The 19,089-nt window shown below is 44.0% G+C and overlaps 1 protein-coding gene across 1 annotated transcript in view; it reads right to left on the bottom strand.

Annotated features, from left to right (window-relative positions):
- Nucleotides 1–437: 437 nt before the first annotated feature.
- Nucleotides 438–19,089, bottom strand: part of LOC118080053 (uncharacterized) — an 81,873-nt gene continuing 63,221 nt past the window's right edge. The window contains exons 27-33 of the mRNA XM_088663274.1: nt 15,026–15,057; nt 14,205–14,227; nt 8,375–8,449; nt 7,069–7,196; nt 3,442–3,577; nt 2,649–2,789; nt 438–783 (exon numbers count right to left, since the gene is read on the bottom strand). Coding sequence (XP_088519400.1) covers nt 648–783; nt 2,649–2,789; nt 3,442–3,577; nt 7,069–7,196; nt 8,375–8,449; nt 14,205–14,227; nt 15,026–15,057 — 671 coding nt within the window. The 3' untranslated portion in view covers nt 438–647. The remainder of the gene's footprint in view (nt 784–2,648; nt 2,790–3,441; nt 3,578–7,068; nt 7,197–8,374; nt 8,450–14,204; nt 14,228–15,025; nt 15,058–19,089) is intronic.

The following is a 19,089-nucleotide window of genomic DNA, read 5'->3' as shown; positions in this document are numbered from 1 at the left end:
CAAATTAAAAACAACTCATTTGAACTTTGGGTGAGACTTACAGTGCTTCCTGTAATGCCCCTTGCAAGGAGCTAATTCTATTTCTTGCATGAAGATGAGTGGAAGAAAGAGAACAAGATTGTGTGTAGTTTGTAAGGAAGGACTGGAAGTTTCACCCAAAGCCCAAGTGAGGCTGACATCAACGAAAGTGTAGTACTTCATTCTATCAGGAAAACAAAATTTCTCACAACCGTAGGCTATGGACATTTGCACAAATCAGATCTCTGGCTTTTAACTCGATTAGTAATTCATATAAGAAGTTTTCCATTTGGCCATTAGTACTTATTTACTAAATAGTGCTTGGTGCTGAGGAAAATAATTTATGATCTATCCAAGTAAGACTCAATTAAGAGCAACAAACAGGCCATCATAAAAATAATTAATACTGCAAAATTAACTGAGGGTTGGAATATGGTGTTATTTCTTGGCTAACCAACATTGGAGACCAGTTCAAACAATATGAAACGAGACAGCACTGTGCCCACAAGTTTGGGAGAAAAGAATGAAGAAAGCTATGCGCAATGGACCTATAGAAGGAGCAGATGATGAAGGCATCTCATTCACTAAGACAAAGCTGCTGAAAATAAAAGCAAAGCCTAGAATGGTTCCTATACATTTGTGCAGAGAGAATTCAGAATCTTTTCTTTCTGTTTAGGGAAACGAGCACTGAGTAACCTGCTCTCCAGTGGGCTCAAAGGAGGAGTAGAAGGTACTCCAACTGGGTCATTCACTAAGATGAATCTCCTGGAGAGAGAGAAGGAAAGAAAGAAAGAAGACAGATCACCAAGTGGTAAACAGTCATTTTTAACCCTAAGGAATGCTGACAATGGGACTTAAAAACAACTAGCAATCAAAAGCAGGGATGGGGAAAATACATGGTTTTCATACTGTACTATATCCAAAGGTTGTGTCTCATAATGCTGAGAACCGTTGTTAGCAATAGCGATGACATGTAAGTGCAGAATTATGGGGCTCATAATGGTAAACTGAAGAGTCGACACTCCCAGTTCATTACAAGCTGAGACAAAACTCCACTAAAGTTCAAGTCTGGCTCATAATGCGTTTGCCTGATGCCAATGTATCCCAGAACTGAAGCTGCTTCCTCTGTCCACCCCTTACCTTGTGATGCCCATGGTAACAGAGAGGCCTCTTTGTGGTTTTTCAGGGCTCCTAAATATTTACTGTGGAATGCCGGATTACCAGCTGTTTCCAGAGGCTTTTTGCACCAGGGATGATGGTGATTGTAACTGTAGCAAATGCTTAGATTATATAGCAGGGCAGTCCAACACGCAGCCCTTGAGGCCTTTTTGGGTAGCCCTCAGCAACATTTGATGCCCCACCCCACAGCCCTCATACTGCCTTCCCAAAGTTGGGTAAGCGAGGCACTGGGCTTTGGGAATGAGGTGGGAGGGCTCTAGGACCCTGCCAGAGCCTTGTGCCTCCTTCCCATAGCCCAGTGCCTTGCTTAGCCAGCTTTGAGAAGGGAGCTTGGAGATAGTTGGGAGGCGTCAAATTTGGGCCCTGCTTCCCCCACCCCATGACAAGGCAGTGTGTGGCCCATGGGGTCTGTGTTGAAGTACACTTGCAGTCCACTTGGCCCACCCTGATGTACAGTATATACACTATGTATTGTATGTATATGTACATTCCGTACTTTTTCGTGTATAAGGCTATGGTTTTTTTTACTCTAAAATAATGTTCAAAATCTGGGCTCGTCTTATACACAGATAGTATCCCCCCCCATTTTCTTAAATCGGAGTCCCTCAAAATAGGGGGTGCCATATACATCGGGGCGTCTTATCGACAGAAAAATACGGTATATGTGCATGAATGTATAACAAATGTGAGGATGAAATCTCCACTGTCTCCCTTAAATAACTACTGGAGAGATAGGATTGTACCAGCGCTATCTCTGCAATTAGACACCTTCGCAAAGACTCCCATCTGGATTCTGGAATGCCCTGGGCTGGGTATACAGTATATCTTTAAAGCACATTTGAAGCAAATTTTTCATTGCAAAGAATCCTGGGCATTATAGTTTTTTTAATGGGTTGTTGGTAACTCTGCAAGGGGTAAGCTACTGTGATCAGAATTCTTTAAAGGAAAGAATGTGCCTCCTCAGAAGTACAAGGTGTACACAGCCCTAGTGACATCACTGGAACATAATTTTGCACTAATGTTGCCCAAGATATGTCTCAGGACTCTGTGTCACCAGATATATTTTTAAATAAGTGTCCATAAAAATGTTCTGCTGAATTCTGCCTGCCTGTCCAGTTCAGATTCCACATTTGCACATTTTAGTGACAATGAAAAATAGTGTAATCCCTGTATGTAATATAATCTAGTTAACCAGCACCAATGTATTTTCTGTGACTGCATTTCTCTAAAGGAAGCAGAATTGTGAGTCTTCTTCCATAATCACACAGTCCATTTTTTTGCTTAAAAAGCCATCAAACCTTTGATGATTGGAAACAAAAACCATGGTGAAAATCAAGGTTCTTTCTTCCATGAAATGAAGATGTGATGCTGTCTTCTGTCATCAGTAAGACTGAGAAGAAGGGCACAAGGACCTAGTTGGCACAGGAACAAATATTATCTTCCAAACATACCCTCTGGCTGGGATTGATTGAGTTGGCTGCAAATTCTTCTCTACATGCAGGCTGTTTATTTTGTGTTCCTTATCGAACTTCACTTTGGGATGATACAATTTTATGTCTACATCTTGAGTGGTTGATGTTCCCCAGGCCAGCCTATGGATATACTGTAATAGGTTACACTGATCTCTAAAATAATGCAAGCCAGAATTCTTAAAATACATAGAAGCATAGTTTGTGAATATAAATGTTACTTTAAAAAAAAAACCTCTAGGTGTTTTGATCTCAGACTGCAATCCAATGCTTACTTAACCTGGGAAGAAGCCCCAATGGACAATGGGACATACCTCCAGGAAAACATCAACAGGATCAGCCTCTGAGGTTTTTCACATGATAAGGGTGAAATGTGCACCAACTGCATGTAATCCTTTGTCTAATACTCCCTTGGGTCTCAGTGCCAGGATACTAGCACAATATCCTCTCTGCATATAATGGATGACCTGGACAAGATAGCCATCCTGTTGTCCCCATATGCTTCTTTAAACCTAGCTTAAATACAGAGCCTTGAAGAGAGATCTGGGAAAAAGCAAATTGAAGGGGGATGTCTAGCTCTGCTAGATTTGATGCTCTTTACTAACATTCCAGTAGAGTGGCTAGTGCACAATCACTTTAACTTCAGGGCAATAGAACTTTGATTTGTATGAAACACTGCAAGACATTTGCAAAACATTTTATGAGGAATTAAAAAATAATTCAAATAATAATAATAATAAATAACCCCACAGAAATGTTTTAATGTTTCCTCTACCTGTAAGGGAAATCTCTAGGGAGATTGATTGTTGTCTCTTCCATCACTGTGTATGGACGGCCAGGGTGTTGCCTGTAAGGCTTCATCCAGGTGTATAAACTTTCAGGGAAGTTATCAGATGATTGTAGATTTTGATCTAGGTAATTAAGATGAGAAGAAACTCTAAAAGGATGAATATGCTCCACATCATTTGTAAAATTTGCTCCAATGATTTTTCAATTGGACCTAAGCTCAGTATACTTTCTCTGGGTTGTACTCACTGAGTTAAATACTGCTATTTTATGCACATTTGCGTATACTCATGGAGAAAAATGCCGAACTGCTGATACCAAACCTTATAAACACACCCTTTCATGTATCACCTGCATTTCTTATCACACTGAAGCCCTTTTTGTTTGTGAGGCATTGCTGTCCTGGTATTTTTTCACAAAAGCAGCTGCCAGTCATGGTGCACACTGTATGGAACACAACACTGTATTTCACTTGTCTGTGGGCCTAATTTAAACAGGATGATGGGTGCACAAGAAAAACTTACCTGTGAAAGATTACATGTACCTAGAATCGCATTTAAGTCAGATCTTATTGCCAGCATGAAATGTTAGCATGCTATGAATCTGTAGCCAAGCAGGTTGGCATGTTAACAGTGTACCTGCATGCATGCAGTGCTTGCATGGTCAAATCCTTACTGCATACATTTAAAATAGCTTTGTTGTTGCAGAATATGAGATTCTGGATAAGAATGAATATGTCCTCAAGCACAAAAGAATGAGCTTGTCTTCAAGTAAAAAAAAATCATACCCGTGCTAAAATTTATGGCCAAAGGGAATGAAAGGGTTTGTTTTTTTAAATAAAAATTATGAATTGCTCTGGAATTTTGAGATATGTTATGAAGGCATGTATTAAAGGTGAGTAATCTACCACTTTGCCTATTTTAAAATACACCATTCTGTGTTTAAATTACATCGAGTTATCACTCAGCTAACCTGTGATGCCTTGTTCACGTTACCGAGTCTGCTCACATGTTCAAGGATTCAAGTAAAACTGCTATATTTCACCAGCAAAATAGCTCGGACATCTGTTTTGTGGTATAATATTGTATAACTAGAAAAATTCTAAAGGGAAGCTTTTGTTTTAATTATCAAATCTGTTTTGTTGATGTCATCTGTCTGCGGTGACATGGAAAGGGTGTGCACTTGACTTAAAATTGCCGGTGCCATAATTATATAGAATTGAAGGAAGGCCCTCGGACATGGTGGGATTTGTTCCCTCTCAAATGCATGCCTCAGATGTAAACCACAGGCTCAGCCTTCCTTGTCACTTAGAACAGAAGCCATCATCAAGTAAACCAAGGCTGGAAACATGCTGGCAATGAATGAATCATAACTTCTAAAACCGATTTGCTTTTTATGTCGTCTAGATTTAAGTACCAAAGAGAAGTAGAGGGTAGAAATAAACTTTCTCTTGTCCTTTTCTTTGTTCTCCACTCATAGGGCAGCTCCGCTTAATCCAGGCATCCCCAAACTCCGGCCCTCCAGATGTTTTGGCCTACAACTCCCATGGTTCCCTAGCTAACAGGACCAGTGGTCAGTGATGGTGGGAATTGGAGTCCACAACATCTGGAGGGCCGAAGTTTGAGGATGCCTGGCTTAATCTCTTCGTTGTTGCAAAAATGTGACAGATGTGAAACTGCTCCACATGGTGCCAGCAGGACTCCCATTCTCCCACTAGGTCCCCATGGTGCTGCCAGGTATCTCAGCATTGTGGCTGGGTCTTTCTGCCCAAGGGAGGAGTCCCCAGTATGCAGGCTATTCCAAGAAAAAGCAAGAGTAGAGCTGGATGAAGAGTCATTGAGGAGAATGGGCATGTAGGGAGGGGGAAATGGCCTGAATGCAGTGCAATGCAGATGGAAGCATAGGGTCAGGGTGGTGGGCTGAGAGTTCTGCTGACACTTGTGAGGGGCTACACATGTTCCACAGTGGCATGCATGGTACCAGCAGGATGGTCCTCAAAAGTAAACTCATCCTCTTCTGTACCGGAAATATGGACAAAATAAACAACAAGCAGTTCTTTCAAATCAGAACCAGTGAAGGCGGTGAAGGTCCTGTGTGAGTGTCTGGAGGCGGTTGGAGGATGGATGGTGAGGTTGAATCCTGACAAGACAGAAGTAGTGTTTGTGGGGGACAGGAGGCGGGCAGGTGTGGAGGACTCCCTGGTCCTGAATGGGGTAACTGTGCCCCTGAAAGACCAGGTGTGCAGCCTGGGAGTCATTCTGGACTCACAGCTGTCCATGGAGGCGCAGGTCAATTCTGTGTCCAGGGCAGCTGTCTATCAGCTCCATCTGGTACGCAGGCTGAGACCCTACCTGCCTGCAGACTGTCTCTCCAGAGTAGTGCATGCTCTAGTTATCTCTCGCTTGGACTACTGCAATGCGCTCTATGTGGTGCTGCCTTTGAAGGTGACCCAGAAACTACAACTAATCCAGAATGCAGCAGCTAGACTGGTGAGTGGGAGCGGCTGCCGAGACCACATAACACCGGTCTTGAAAGATCTACATTGGCTCCCAGTACGTTTCCGAGCACAATTCAAAGTGTTGGTGCTGACCTTTAAAGCCCTAAGTGGCCTCAGTCCAGTATACCTGAAGGAGCGTCTCCACCCCCATCGTTCTGCCCGGACACTGAGGTCCAGCACCGAGGGCCTTCTGGTGGCTCCCTCGTTGTGAGAAGCCAAGTTGCAGGGAACCAGGCAGAGGGCCTTCTGGTGCCCACCCTGTGAAACGCCCTCCCATCAGATGTCAAAGAGAAAAACAGCTACCAGATTTTTAGAAGACATCTGAAGGCAGCCCTGTTTAGGGAGGCTTTTAATGTTTAATAAATTATTGTATTTTATTTTTCTTTTGGAAACCGCCCAGAGTGGCTGGGGAAACCCAGCCAGATGGGCGGGTTACAAATAATTTATTATTATTATTATTATTATTATTATTATTATTATTATTAGACTCTTCTCAGCAGTTTCTCTGGTTCAAATCCTGTCTCATAGGACATAAATTGCAGATCTTACTACATATCTGTGCAATTGCAGGGGATCTCAGTGTTAAAGATGGCTAAGACCTCAATCAATGGCCTCAAATGCCTGCCCAATGTAAAGAGCACATTTAAGAAAACAGCTCTGTTTAGTCATGGTTTCTGCTTTAGTCTGACACCTATTTCACGGAAGAACCATAGAATTGTAAAGTTGAAGGGACCCCTTCCAATGCTGTGAATAATAGATTCATGGCATTGGAAGGGATCTCGAGGATCATCTAGTAGTCCACCCCCTGCAGTGCAGGACTCATTTTTGCACAACATGGGGCTCAAACACCAAACCCTGAGATTAAGAGCCACGTGATCTACCAACTGAGCAAAGCCTTAGACCAGGCATAGGCAAACTCGGCCCTCCGGATATTTTGGGACTACAATTCCCATCATCCCTGACCACTGGTCCTGTTAGCTAGGGATCATGGGAGTTGTCCCAAAACATCTGGAGGGCCATGTTTGCCTAAGCCTGCTTTAGGCACAGGTCATTCCTAATGCCTCCCTCCCCCAAGTTCTACATTTAATAACAATGTGTTAATGAAATCAACCGCCTTACACTGCTGGGAGTTGCTAGGTGTGAAACAGTGGTTCCGGGAACACGACCTTTTCGCAAGTTCTTGTATCAGGCGCCGCTCCTCTGCTTGGCGAATTCGTTCATTTTGTTTCCTCCTCCAGGCCACCACCCTAAACAAAGTGCAAAGTTATATGCTACTGTGAGTTTAGTTTGAATTAGGGCTGGTGGAGGAATCCAATGAGCTGTGGTTCCCAAGTGGACACACATGGTCTTATCTGCCTGGACCAATGTGAGATCAGGGCAGGACTTCTCTCCAGCTTTCCATACCAGGTGATTTGAGGACTGCTTGTCTGTCTGACTAATGTGCCGTCACTTTCAGTCACACACACACACACTGTATAAAATTCAATTTCCACTCAGGGTGGATTTTATTTAAACTTCACACATTCTTAAGAGGAATTAAAATATGTAAAATGCACATAAAAGTCTCCCTAAGGCTACGGGGAAATTGAATGCAAATGATGCAAAACGTACATAAAAATCTGAGACTTGGAGGCATGCCAAAATCCATCGCCCTCAGCTACACTTGTCACCTTGATTTCTGCATGCAAGGCAGCAAGAACCCTGCATGCCAGTCAAGCTGTTCCTGGATGGCTGGAATTACTTTTGTTGGGCGGGTGGTGTGCTGATGGAAATGATTAAGGAGAGCATGGCGGATAAAACTAAGACAGTATCATTTGAATTCCTTCCCAAGGAGCTGTGCTATATACAATCAGTGCTAACTAAGTGATTAAAAGTTTTGAAGCATTTCATCAGGCATTTGGCTGTGGGTATTTATATGCTGCTGCATTAGTTTCCATTGAATTTGATTTTGTTGTTGTTTTAACAGAGCGATCTTAAGGTGGTGATGGTATATGAGATTCCACAACAGAGGAACCAGTACTTCCTAAGCCACTCCATTTCCCTCACTTTGACTGGCATTAATAAGAAGCCAGGCCTTGCACGTGGGAAGAAGGGATGTTGAGTCCAATGGATCTAAGACACCCCTGGCACATCCCTGAAGTGCCCCCTTTTTATGTTCACTCTGCTGTCAGAGAGGGAGTTTGGCAGCATCCAATAGCTCCTTGGAGGCTTAGGGTCAGTCCCTAATTAGTATTTTTAGTGCTGTGTTCAATTTACTTTCCCTCAGAGTAGACCCTTTAATTTCAGTTGATTTACTCTGAGTAAAAGCCAGCTGAATACATCCCATAGTATTTGTTGGTGAAGCATCAGTCACACAGAGCATCCCTAGTGACAGACAGGCAGGTTATTAACATGTAAATACGAATTAATTTTAAAAACACTGTACCTTACAATATCTCTTTCATAAGAGCTCTCATAACCTTCATTTTCCGGCGGGACGGTCTTCTTTCTTGGATGGGGCCTATGAAATAAAAAGATTTATAACTCAAATTTAAGTTACGTTTTAATGCATCGATGCTTTAGGGCAGGGGTCCCCAGACTACGGCCCGGGGGCCAGATGTGGCCCAATTAGCCTGCCAATCTGGCCCGCGACGACCCCCGCCGCCCGCCGCCTGCTCTTACGGCGCGCAGCGCGGCAGCGCTCTTCCGGGTTGGGAAAAAAGCGCCGAAAATCCTTTGTGCGCATGCGTATGGGCCTCTCTCGACCCGGAAGAAGTCATTTCTGGTGCACTTCCAGGTCGGGGGAGGCCCACGCGCATGCGCACAACGGATTTCCGGCGCTTTTCCCACCCTGGAAGCGCGTCGCCGTGCCAGTAAGCGCCCATGCGCATGCGCACAGGCGCGCACTCCCCCGCCCTCCGGCCCGCCGTGCGATCGGCGCGGTGGGAACCGGCCCAAACGCCGGTAAGTCTGGGGACCCCTGCTTTAGGGTGTTTAACAAAATTCATTTTAAGCATATATTTTTTCAATTCATTGTATGTCATTTCCCAATATTTTTAATGCATTTGCACACCCTGAAGCCTTTTTGTTAGATATCTCAAATCAAGAGCTACCAAAAGAAAAATGGACATTATTTATGTATGTTACAACAACTGTAAGAATCTTGATTGCACAATACTGGAAGAATGAAAATGCTGACAATAGCCATCCTAGATACCAAGTATACTACGCATCTTCTTGATCCTATTTTAAATTTTTTATTTTCTAAAGCATCATTTTCTCGGTTGAAAATTTGTGCCCTACTGACCAGATGATGCAACCACCATCTTCTGGCTGTGAGGAAAAGCTCTGAGCCACATCACCCTCTTCTCAGCTTTGCAGAAGCTGAAGAATGCAAAATCAGACAATGAGTACAGGCAGCATTTTCCCTCTAGAACAGGCTTCCTCAACCTCGACTCTAGAACAGGCTTCCTCAACCTCGACTCTAGAACAGGCTTCCTCAACCTCGGCCCTCCAGATTTTTTTGGCCTACAACTCCCATGATCCATAGCTAGCAGGACAAGAAGAAGAAGAAGAAGAAGAAGAAGAAGAAGAAGAAGAAGAAGAAGAAGAAGAAGAAGAAGAAGAAGAAGAAGAAGAAGAAGAAGAAGAAGAAGAAGAGTTTGGATTTGATATCCCACTTTATCACTATCCGAAGGAGTCTCAAAGCGGCTAACATTCTCCTTTCCCTTCCTCCCCCACAACAAACACTCTGAGTCTACCGCTCTTAACCACTACACCACACTGGTCAGGGATGATGGGAATTGTAGTCTCAAAACATCTGGAGGGCCGAGGTTGAGGAAGCCTGCTCTAGAAGGTGGGGCCTGCAGCAGAAGAGGTGTTGTCTGCCTCTCAGTTGGCTCTATGTTGCCTAAGGAGGGAAGGACACCCATACCCACAAGCATGGTCCAGTCTCTGGGAGCTATCCAAGGTGCTAAGCTGTTTAACCTGAACTTGAAAGTTCTGTCATTACCCCACCTGACTATTTCTGCTGAGACTCTACCAGATGTGGCAAGAACCTATGACTGAGCCTACTGTGATGATACTAACATGATGCTAACTGCTAAGCTTCCCCTGAAATAAGTCTTTCGTTCTTGAAAAACAGGATAGAAAGCAGGGGACAGGATCCATGCAGAACATCAATAACCTAAATGTAGAGCGCTGAATAGGTTTGAATTTGTGTGATTGTATTCAGAAGTAATAACAAAACGTTTAATTTTTACAAAATTTAAAAACAAGTGCCTCGGTGCTTGTCAGTTACACTGGCTAAAGAACTGATTGTAAAGCTTCCTTCTCACAAATAAAATGGCTGGAGATTTCTTTAATGACCGGTTTGGGACCAGTTTATCTACCAGCTCACCTTACTCCACAGCTGCCCACTCGACCACTTCAATCAGCAGAATCTGCACTACTCACCAGAGCTGCATAATACCTGTATCACATTTGTAAGAACTTGAACGTTAAGTGTGGCAGTACCTACACTTTGGAAGTTTCTGCCTATTGATATCCAGCAGGAACCTTCACTGAAAAAAAAATCTGCATCTGCTAAAACATTCTTGTTTCGACAAGCCTACCCAGATGTGTGGAACGCTGAGGTAATTTTAATCTGTTTTAGTATTTTGCCTTTGTATGTTTTTAAGTATAGTTGCAATTTTTTCTTGATTTTTAAAATCTGTAAATGGCTTTGAGGATTTTATTTTATTTAGATTCAAGTGGTGTATACATTTGAATGAATGAATGAATGAATGAATGAATGAATGAATAAGGATGCTGAAAATTCAGGGAAGAGATATGGAGAAACCCCAGAGGCAGCCATGTCTCAACAGCGCTACCTCTCACCCTGTGGCCACAGCTATAACCCTAGCAGCAACAAATTCCAGTGCCCATTCTCCTTGGCATAGAGCCATGGCAGGTTTTTCCATTTAAGGGAGGAACATTTAAACTTTTGCAGATTATGCAATCTGTTTTATTTAAGCCCTGAACCGTGCCCTAAAGTAAGTGTTATAATATAGATACATGTCTATACACAAAGTCATTTTGCTTTTCATAGCTACCCGCTAAATTCATTCTTTATAGTCAGACTTCAACCCAAGTACCACGATGAGTTCTTTCTGAGTCACACAGTTTACTACTTACAGGCATGAAATCCTAACTGAATCTATGAATCTCAATTAAAAAATTGTAAAAGCAAAGATTGTAAATGTCTGTCATAAATAATAGTTGGTGCCCATGCAATGATCACGCTGGGAAAATAAAAATAGACGAGGCATAAATTCCCACATCATACTGATATACACAGCTGGCAACAAATTAGACTTCTAGAAATCTGTGTATTAGAGTTCACAGTACTCCATTATACATTTTTAAGTAGATGAAAAAGGAATGATAGCTTTAACTCTGCAAATGTGTGTGTGTGTGTGTGTGTGTGTGAGAGAGAGAGAGAGAGAGAGAGAGAGAGAGAGAGAGAGAGAGAGAGAGAGAGAGGGACTCACTCATGGAAAGAATTAATTCTGATCCCGCCCCCATACACCCCGAAGACTTTCTTTTCTTTATAATATTTTATCTAGAAAATGTAGATCAGGAGAAGCTGCGAAATTCACTTTGCATTTTGAACCTGTGTTCTAAGATACATATTGTCGCATGATGCCTGCACTTGAAAGTCCCAAATCCCTTTTTTCTATGAACTTTTAACAACAGCTTTGTCACTGGACAGGCTTCAAATTTAAAACAAAAACAAAAAACATCTCCGTCACATTTATTTTTTGTACCTTGGAACATTTAGTAAAGTTTAAACAGCTTCTATATTTTGGATACATTATGTGATAGATTTTTCTACTTTAGCTACTGAACTCTATTTTAGATGGGTCTCGGAGCATCCTGTTCACCTGAGCTGAACCACAAGGACCGAGGATGTGGTTCTATATAGTAAATCAGGGGTCCCCAAACTACGGCCCCCGGGCCAGATGCGGCCCAATCGGCCTTCCAATCCGGCCTGCGACGACCCCCGCCGCCCGCTGCCGCCGCCCGCTCTCATGGCACGCGGCACAGCGACGATCTAAAAAATCGGCAAAAAAACGCCGAAAATCCTTTGTGCGCATGCGTATGGGCCTCTCCCGACCCGGAAGAGGTCATTTCTGGTGCACTTCCGGGTCGGGGGAGGCCCATACGCATGCGCACAAGCGATTTTCGGCGATTTCCCCCCCGCCCGTGTGCGTGTGCGCATGCGCACGGGCGCGCACTCCCCCGCCCTCCGGCCCGCTGCGCGCGCACTACCCTTCCCTCCGGCCCACTGCGCAGTCGGCGCGGCGGGCACCGGCCCGCCGCACGGTAAGTCTGGGGACCCCTGTAGTAAATGGTGGGATTCAAACAGAATCAATACAGTCATACCTCGGTTTAATTACGCTTTGGTTTGAGTACTTTCAGTTTAAGAACTCCACGGACCCGTCTGGAACGGATTAATCCACTTTCCATTACTTTCAATGGGAAAGTTCGCTTCAGGTTAAGTACGCTTCAGGTTAAGTACAGACTTCCGGAACCAATTGTGTACTTAAACCGAGGTACCACTGTATTCACATCCTCATCCTGCCCTGAACTTTAGAAACAGTTTCAAAACCTCACAGGATGAAAGCAAGGGCTACGGCAGCTGAGAAATGACCACAGAAAGCACCACTGCATGCATGATTAAAAAAATTCTCTGGATGTTCGTAGCAGAAATGCAAACCCCCAGGCCCTTATCATTCATTGTGCAAGCAAACTAGTTTGAAATTCACTGAAGGATCAAAAAAGAAGAAAAAAGCTTCAAGCAAATGATGAAAAATACATCCAGCTTTCCTCCACAATAGTTGTTGATTCATCAAACAAAATTTAAATAGCAGCACTGGCTTCTGATTGTTTTTACAATACTTTTTCAGCATGTACAATTCTCTGTAAAACATTCTACAGTATATCTATCTATCTATCTATCTATCTATCTATCTATCTATCTATCTATCTATCATCTATCTATCTAATGTATAATATATACAGTATATCTGGTTATAATTAGAGGAGAGGAATATTTCTGACATCTGGCTCAGGTTATGCTCTATAGTATAAGCTGCTCTAATTACATTTTTTTTCCTTCAACATTTATAAATATTTTAAATCCTAAAGAAATATTTTACTCTGGCTACACATCACCCAAAGAAATAAGGACCACATATGTGTTGGTGACAGCAGCCACAAAATTAAAAGACGCCTGCTTCTTGGGAGAAAAGCAATGAAAAACCTAGACAGCATCTTAAAAAGCAGAGACATCACCTTGCCTACAAAGGTCTGTATAGTTAAAGCTATGGTAGTGATGTATGGAAGTGAGAGCTGGACCATAAAGAAGGCTGATCGCCGAAGAATTGATGCTTTTGAATTATGGTGTTGGAGGAGACTCTTGAGAGTCCCATGGACTGCAAGAAGATCAAACCTATTCATTCTGAAGGAAATCAGCCCTGAGTGCTCACTGGAAGGACAGATCGTGAAGCTGAGGCTCCAATACTTTGGCCACCTCATGAGAAGAGAAGACTCCCTGGAAAAGACCCTGATGTTGGGAAAGATTGAGGGCACTAGGAGAAGGGGACGACAGAGGACGAGATGGTTGGACAGTGTTCTCGAAGCTACGAACATGAGTTTGACCAAAATGCGGGAGGCAGTGGAAGACAGGAGTGCCTGGCGTGTTCTGGTCCATGGGGTCACGAAGAGTTGGACACGACTAAACGACTAAACAACAACAACAACATGTGTTGGCTCCCCTCTCCCAACTTCCATTACCTGGTGGCGGACAGCTCATGTTTCTCCATCAACCCCCCACAAGGAAAGATTTGTTGTTTCCCAGGGAGATGGGAAGCTCCATCAGTAATTAACGCCTTGGTAGTCTTCTCTCTCAACTTTAAGCTCTCTTTCCTTAGTGCATGCCCATCCTGGGCTGGGCTTAGTGACCTGTAACTCAAAGCTACCTGGGCACAAAAGGCCACAAAAATGGCCTCTACAAAAATAGTCTCTACAGGATGGGTTACCTGTTGCTGGTGAGCTACACTACTGGTTTATTGCTGTAGCAGAGTGTGGCTGCCCGCCACAAGGCATGAGCAAGCCACCTTGAGCCAAGCGATGTAGAAAGGAAGTATACAAATGATAATGAAATGAGAAACAAATCTTGTTCCTTACATGTGAAAAAATACATGTTTTAATCATACTTTCATCACACATACCTTTTGTCAGCAAGTACCAAACCCTAAAACACACAAAAACAGAGGTTGTAAATTTTAAAATAATGATCCTATATACGCACTCATCAGGAAAGATTATGGAAATTCTCCCATTGCCCCATTTACGTAGATGCACACCACCACTAAAAATCCCCAACAATTTCTAACATAACTAAAAGCAAACCTGCTCTTTCAATCTTTACGTAACCACATGACACCAGCCATGCACAACTGAGAGGCTTGGGGAATCCAAACATTTGCAGTATGTGTTGACGCAAAGGTGGGCCTGTTCCAGAAGCTCTGCAAACCCTATCTTGGTAGTCAGGATAAGCCTGAAACTAATTGGTAGTTGCAGCAACAATGAGCTCCCCTGTGTTTATGCACTTGCTGTGATACATGGTAATTGGCTTGCTTTGATGTTATGCTTATCTGTGGGCCCTGGGATCTTGGCTCAGAGAAGGGAGCTAGCTATAAGCCTTGGATAGTTGCCACCTATGCCCTTATGGGTCAGGTGGGTTGATGGGAGGTTCTGACTAAAGTGATGTATGCTGCTTTGTGTATAAATAATGTACCTCTATACACATTTGCCTGGGTGAGGACAATTTGGTTATTGACAGGAGGCAAGGCTACCAATGACAAAGCTACCAAAACAAGAGCAAGTGTATGGTATAAGTGGAGGAGAGACCTTTTCGGTTTTGCTGTTTCAAGTAGTTTTCAAAATCCCAAAGCATAACAGCAATCATTCAAAGCATAACATCCTGGTAATAAATTCTAAAACATACAATCAATCCCAGTATTCTGAATACAAATACAGTATGCCATACCTCAGTCCCAAGGGCAGGGGATTGTTTTTGTCCTGTTACAAAGAGAGAGAGAGAAAATCAGGAACCAAATCAAGTATATGTGGTTCATATTTACTTAGCCATTAATTAATATTACATAATTATCCTGCTCTGGAATAGGATGAGACAAGCAGTCTATTTTTTCTTGCCTGTTATGAAACCCTCTTTCCAGAAACATTATTTCCCATATGAAAGTAGGGCTTTTCATTGCTGCCGAAGGTCAGAAAACAAACAGTGACCAGTCTGCTAGGCTGGGTTCAGACATTCCTATATAAAACATACTTTAAACAACCATGGCTTAGCATTGTGTGTGAACCAAGCCTTGTTAATGCCATGGTGTGGCTTGGAATTGTGAGTCTGTCCCAAATCACTTCAGTTCACCTCATTACGAACGCACTCATGAATACTTCATGTTTTATTGATAGTCTAATGGATTGTCAATTCCCCCCCCCCCAACAGCTAGAGGATCAGCTGAGCAGAATTTAACTCATAAGGCACTCCTACTGGCAAAGGAGAGGAAGCAACCTTAACTGGTAAAAGAGGTTCACCTACAAGTCACATGCTGACAGACAGCACTATATATTAGCTAATTCCAGAAAGAATTTTTTTTAATGAGTTTGATTAAAGTCATTGCCTTTATTCAACTGATGAGATCAACAGTTCATATTGTATAGTATTGTAATATTATATTATATTATATTATATTATATTATATTATTATACAGCTATTCTACTGTCATATCTTTCAAGCAGAAAGAACAAAGCATTCTCCACGGTGCTTCCTTCAATTACAGAGTTTCAGAACATTTAATATTGTGAAAACATTAGCCTGTCAGAATGCTGCACAAATATTCAGCCTTCAGAAAATGCTTGAGATAGCAACTACAATTTTAAAAATAGTATAGGAATTAAAAACCTTAGCTCAGTTTCCTTTGCCCTTCATTTGCTTTGCCTGAGTATGATGTTGTCAAACTGGTGGAGAGAAACCCTTTTTTATAATGAGCTTTATGTTACATCACAATAGCAGCAGCAGCGTCACTGGGGGAGGGGGGAGTGTACTGTGATGAAAAAGTCCATAGAGACAAAATTTGGATCAACAGCCCTCTGTAAGCCGGACCCCAAGATTGCTTTCAGAGGAAGCAGCCATCCCATGTAAACAGCTTTAATTGTTTGTAACCTTAGAGGGCATGGGATGTGAATTTCAAGCCAATGACTAATCTTTTCTTTTTGCTAAAGTTATCCTTGTTATCTTCAATGAGATCAATGGGTGGTGTTTTGCATTTGTCAACAAACGTTTCTCACCAAATAATCACTCTCTGTTTAATGGCGCATCTGTGCCTTGGAAGTATTAAACACTTCTGGCCAGACTTTTAATCCTATAAGGCACGGGTGCCAAACACAAGGCCCGGGGGCCTAATCCGGCCCGCCAGACTTCGTCATGTGGCCCGCGTAGCCGCCGCCGACAATAACCGCTGAAAGTAGTTCTGGAGCCTGCGATTGGCCGAGGGTCAAAACCGGGGGCGGGGCTGCAGGCGGAGGCCGGGGCGCTGGAGCCGCGCTGACGGCCTTGGCCAGGGAATTTCAATTTCGAATGAGGCTGAGGGAGGCGGTGGCACAGTGGCCAGACGGGGAAGTGAGATGCAGGAGGAGGAGGAGGAAGCCCGCCGAGGAGGTAGGAAAGCCCTACAGGCGCCGCCGGCAAAGTTGGTGCCGGGACGGAGCAGCGCTGGATTTTTTTTTTTGGCAGGCTTTGCTGTTGTCTCCGAGAGCGAGTGAGGCGGCACTGGGGAGCCACCGCCTGCCGCTTCCCTTCCTCTCCTCGGCTGCATCCAGGAGGTGGGCGAGCGAGCGGGCCAAAGGGACGCGGAGTGAGCCTGAGGGGGAAGTAGGCAAAGCGCAACAGCCGCTCTCTTGATGGAGCCGGGTTTCTCTTCCCTCTTCCCCCGTTTTCTCCTCATAGACACTCGGGAGGGTGCCTGGATTTTGCTCTGCCCCCCAACCCCGAGTCGCCCTTTGGCTTCTCAGTTCCGGCGGAGCTGCTCCCCGGGGGGGCGGCCGGGAGGGAGGCGGCGGCGACGGCACGGGTTCCTGCTCTTCCCGCTCTGCCGCCGCCTCCTCTCAGCCCCTCGTGATGTAGGGCTCCAGATGGAGTTGCCTCGCGGTTTGAGTAGGTGGGAGGGGAATTTTTTTTGGGGGGGGGAGGTTTTCAAGCCTCCTCTGCCTGCAGTCCCGGTAGGGAGAGGCGGCGGTGAAGACGACAACAGCGCAGGTGGGGGGAAGAGAAGCTCTGAGGCGAAAATGCACGTCCGCTGGGGCTGCCGCCGCCTTCCTCCTCGGGAAATCCGCTGCCTTCCCTCAGCGCGAGGGGAAGGGACTCTGGCGCTGAGGAGGGAGGATGCAAAAGCAAAGCAGGGAGTTGGCACTGCACCGCATGTTCCTGGCCCTCTCCAAAGCACGGAGTGGGTTGCAGCATGTGGCATCCTGCCTAGCGGGGTTTGGGTGTGCGCAGGGCGGGAGAGGGAAGCCCTCTTTCCATCTGCAGGTTTTTAATCCCAGCAGTGGCTTTCTCCTTCCTGCCGAAGGTTTAGTTGAGCCCCCCCCCCTCCGGAAGCCGTCGATCCCCACCTTTTGTTCAAATTTCCCTCGTTTACATCCCCTCCCACACACGCGCCATGACGCAGGAATGTGATCCACGTGGGGGCGGGAATGAGCTTACATTATTACAAAAAACAGTAATAATTGAATGCAGTGACAATAATTTATGATAATAAAGAGTGGACACATAGTCCTACAGACACAACCGGCCCTTTGAGGGTGACCAAACTGCTGATGCGGCCCCCGATGAATTTGAGTTTGACACCCCTGTAATCTAAGCTGGTGAATTTTGGACCCACTCTTAACATATGGAGTGAATTTTAATTCCAAAAGAAACAATGGTCAGTACCCATGCAATGGTGGGAATTTTGGTAAAATCATAGACTGACTTGCAGTGTTGAACTTGGCCCTGATGGGTGCTGATTGGACACTGATCCAAAGAGAAACTCCTGCCTTCCCTGCTGCCCCTTTTCAGAAGAGACAACATTTTTTTCTACTTAAGGAAGTATCAGAGCTATTCCATCCAGGATAAGCAGTTAACCATTTTAATATTTTGGATTTCAGCTTAGTGGCTGCTTAAGAATGTCGGGCCAGCTTGCTGATTCTATTAACCATGGAAGCTAGAGTCTATGCTTTTTCTGTTTTTCTCATTCTGATTCCCTCACTGAGATGGTGGAGGAAGACTCATTGAGGATCCAACCCAATTAAAACATGGTGACTCAAAGGCATTCTCCAGTGGATCCAAGAATTTCTAGACAAGAGCGACAGTTCTTCTCCTTGGAGGAACCAGGAGGAACCAGGAGAAAGAATCTTGCCTGTTCTTTCTCTCATTCTTTCTGCTGCCTTTGACTGGATTAATATAGAGAGGCTGTGCCTGAAACTATGAATCATAAATATTGATAGGCATTTGCTTACTTAATTAGAAAGCCTTTATATGGCTAAAACTTCAAGGTCCCAAGGTCAGCACTCAAGAGGCAACACTAACTACAAAACTACAGTCATTTCTTACCTGCTTTTGTATTTAATCCATATGTACATGATTATATACCCCTGAGCATTTTTGGGGTATTGGCCCTCTAAACAAATTGAATCTGTTGTTACATGCAGATTACATATACTCTTTAATTTAATTTAATTTAATTTACCCTGCTCCAGAGTAATACTCCTACCCAAGTTGTCATACGTGGCAGAGATTTGTAAATCTATAGCAAGTTCTGCTGGAAATTCCACAGAATCCATTTCAAGGCAGGAATCCTATACACTAGCTGTCTTCCCTAAATTGGTGCCCTCCAGATATTTTGGATTCCAACTCCCATCAGCCCCAGGCAGCATGGCTAATATTCCTTCCAGTAGCACCTTAGAGACCAACTAAGTTTGTTATAGGTACGAACTTTCGTGTGATGCACACTTCTTCAGATACACTGAAACAGAAGTCACCAGAGCCTTATATA

The sequence above is a fragment of the Zootoca vivipara genome, chromosome 2 (genome assembly GCF_965207765.1).
Source record: "Zootoca vivipara chromosome 2, rZooViv2.hap1.1, whole genome shotgun sequence".
NCBI classification, from domain to species: domain Eukaryota; kingdom Metazoa; phylum Chordata; class Lepidosauria; order Squamata; family Lacertidae; genus Zootoca; species Zootoca vivipara.
This window is presented reverse-complemented; position numbering and strand designations above follow the sequence as displayed.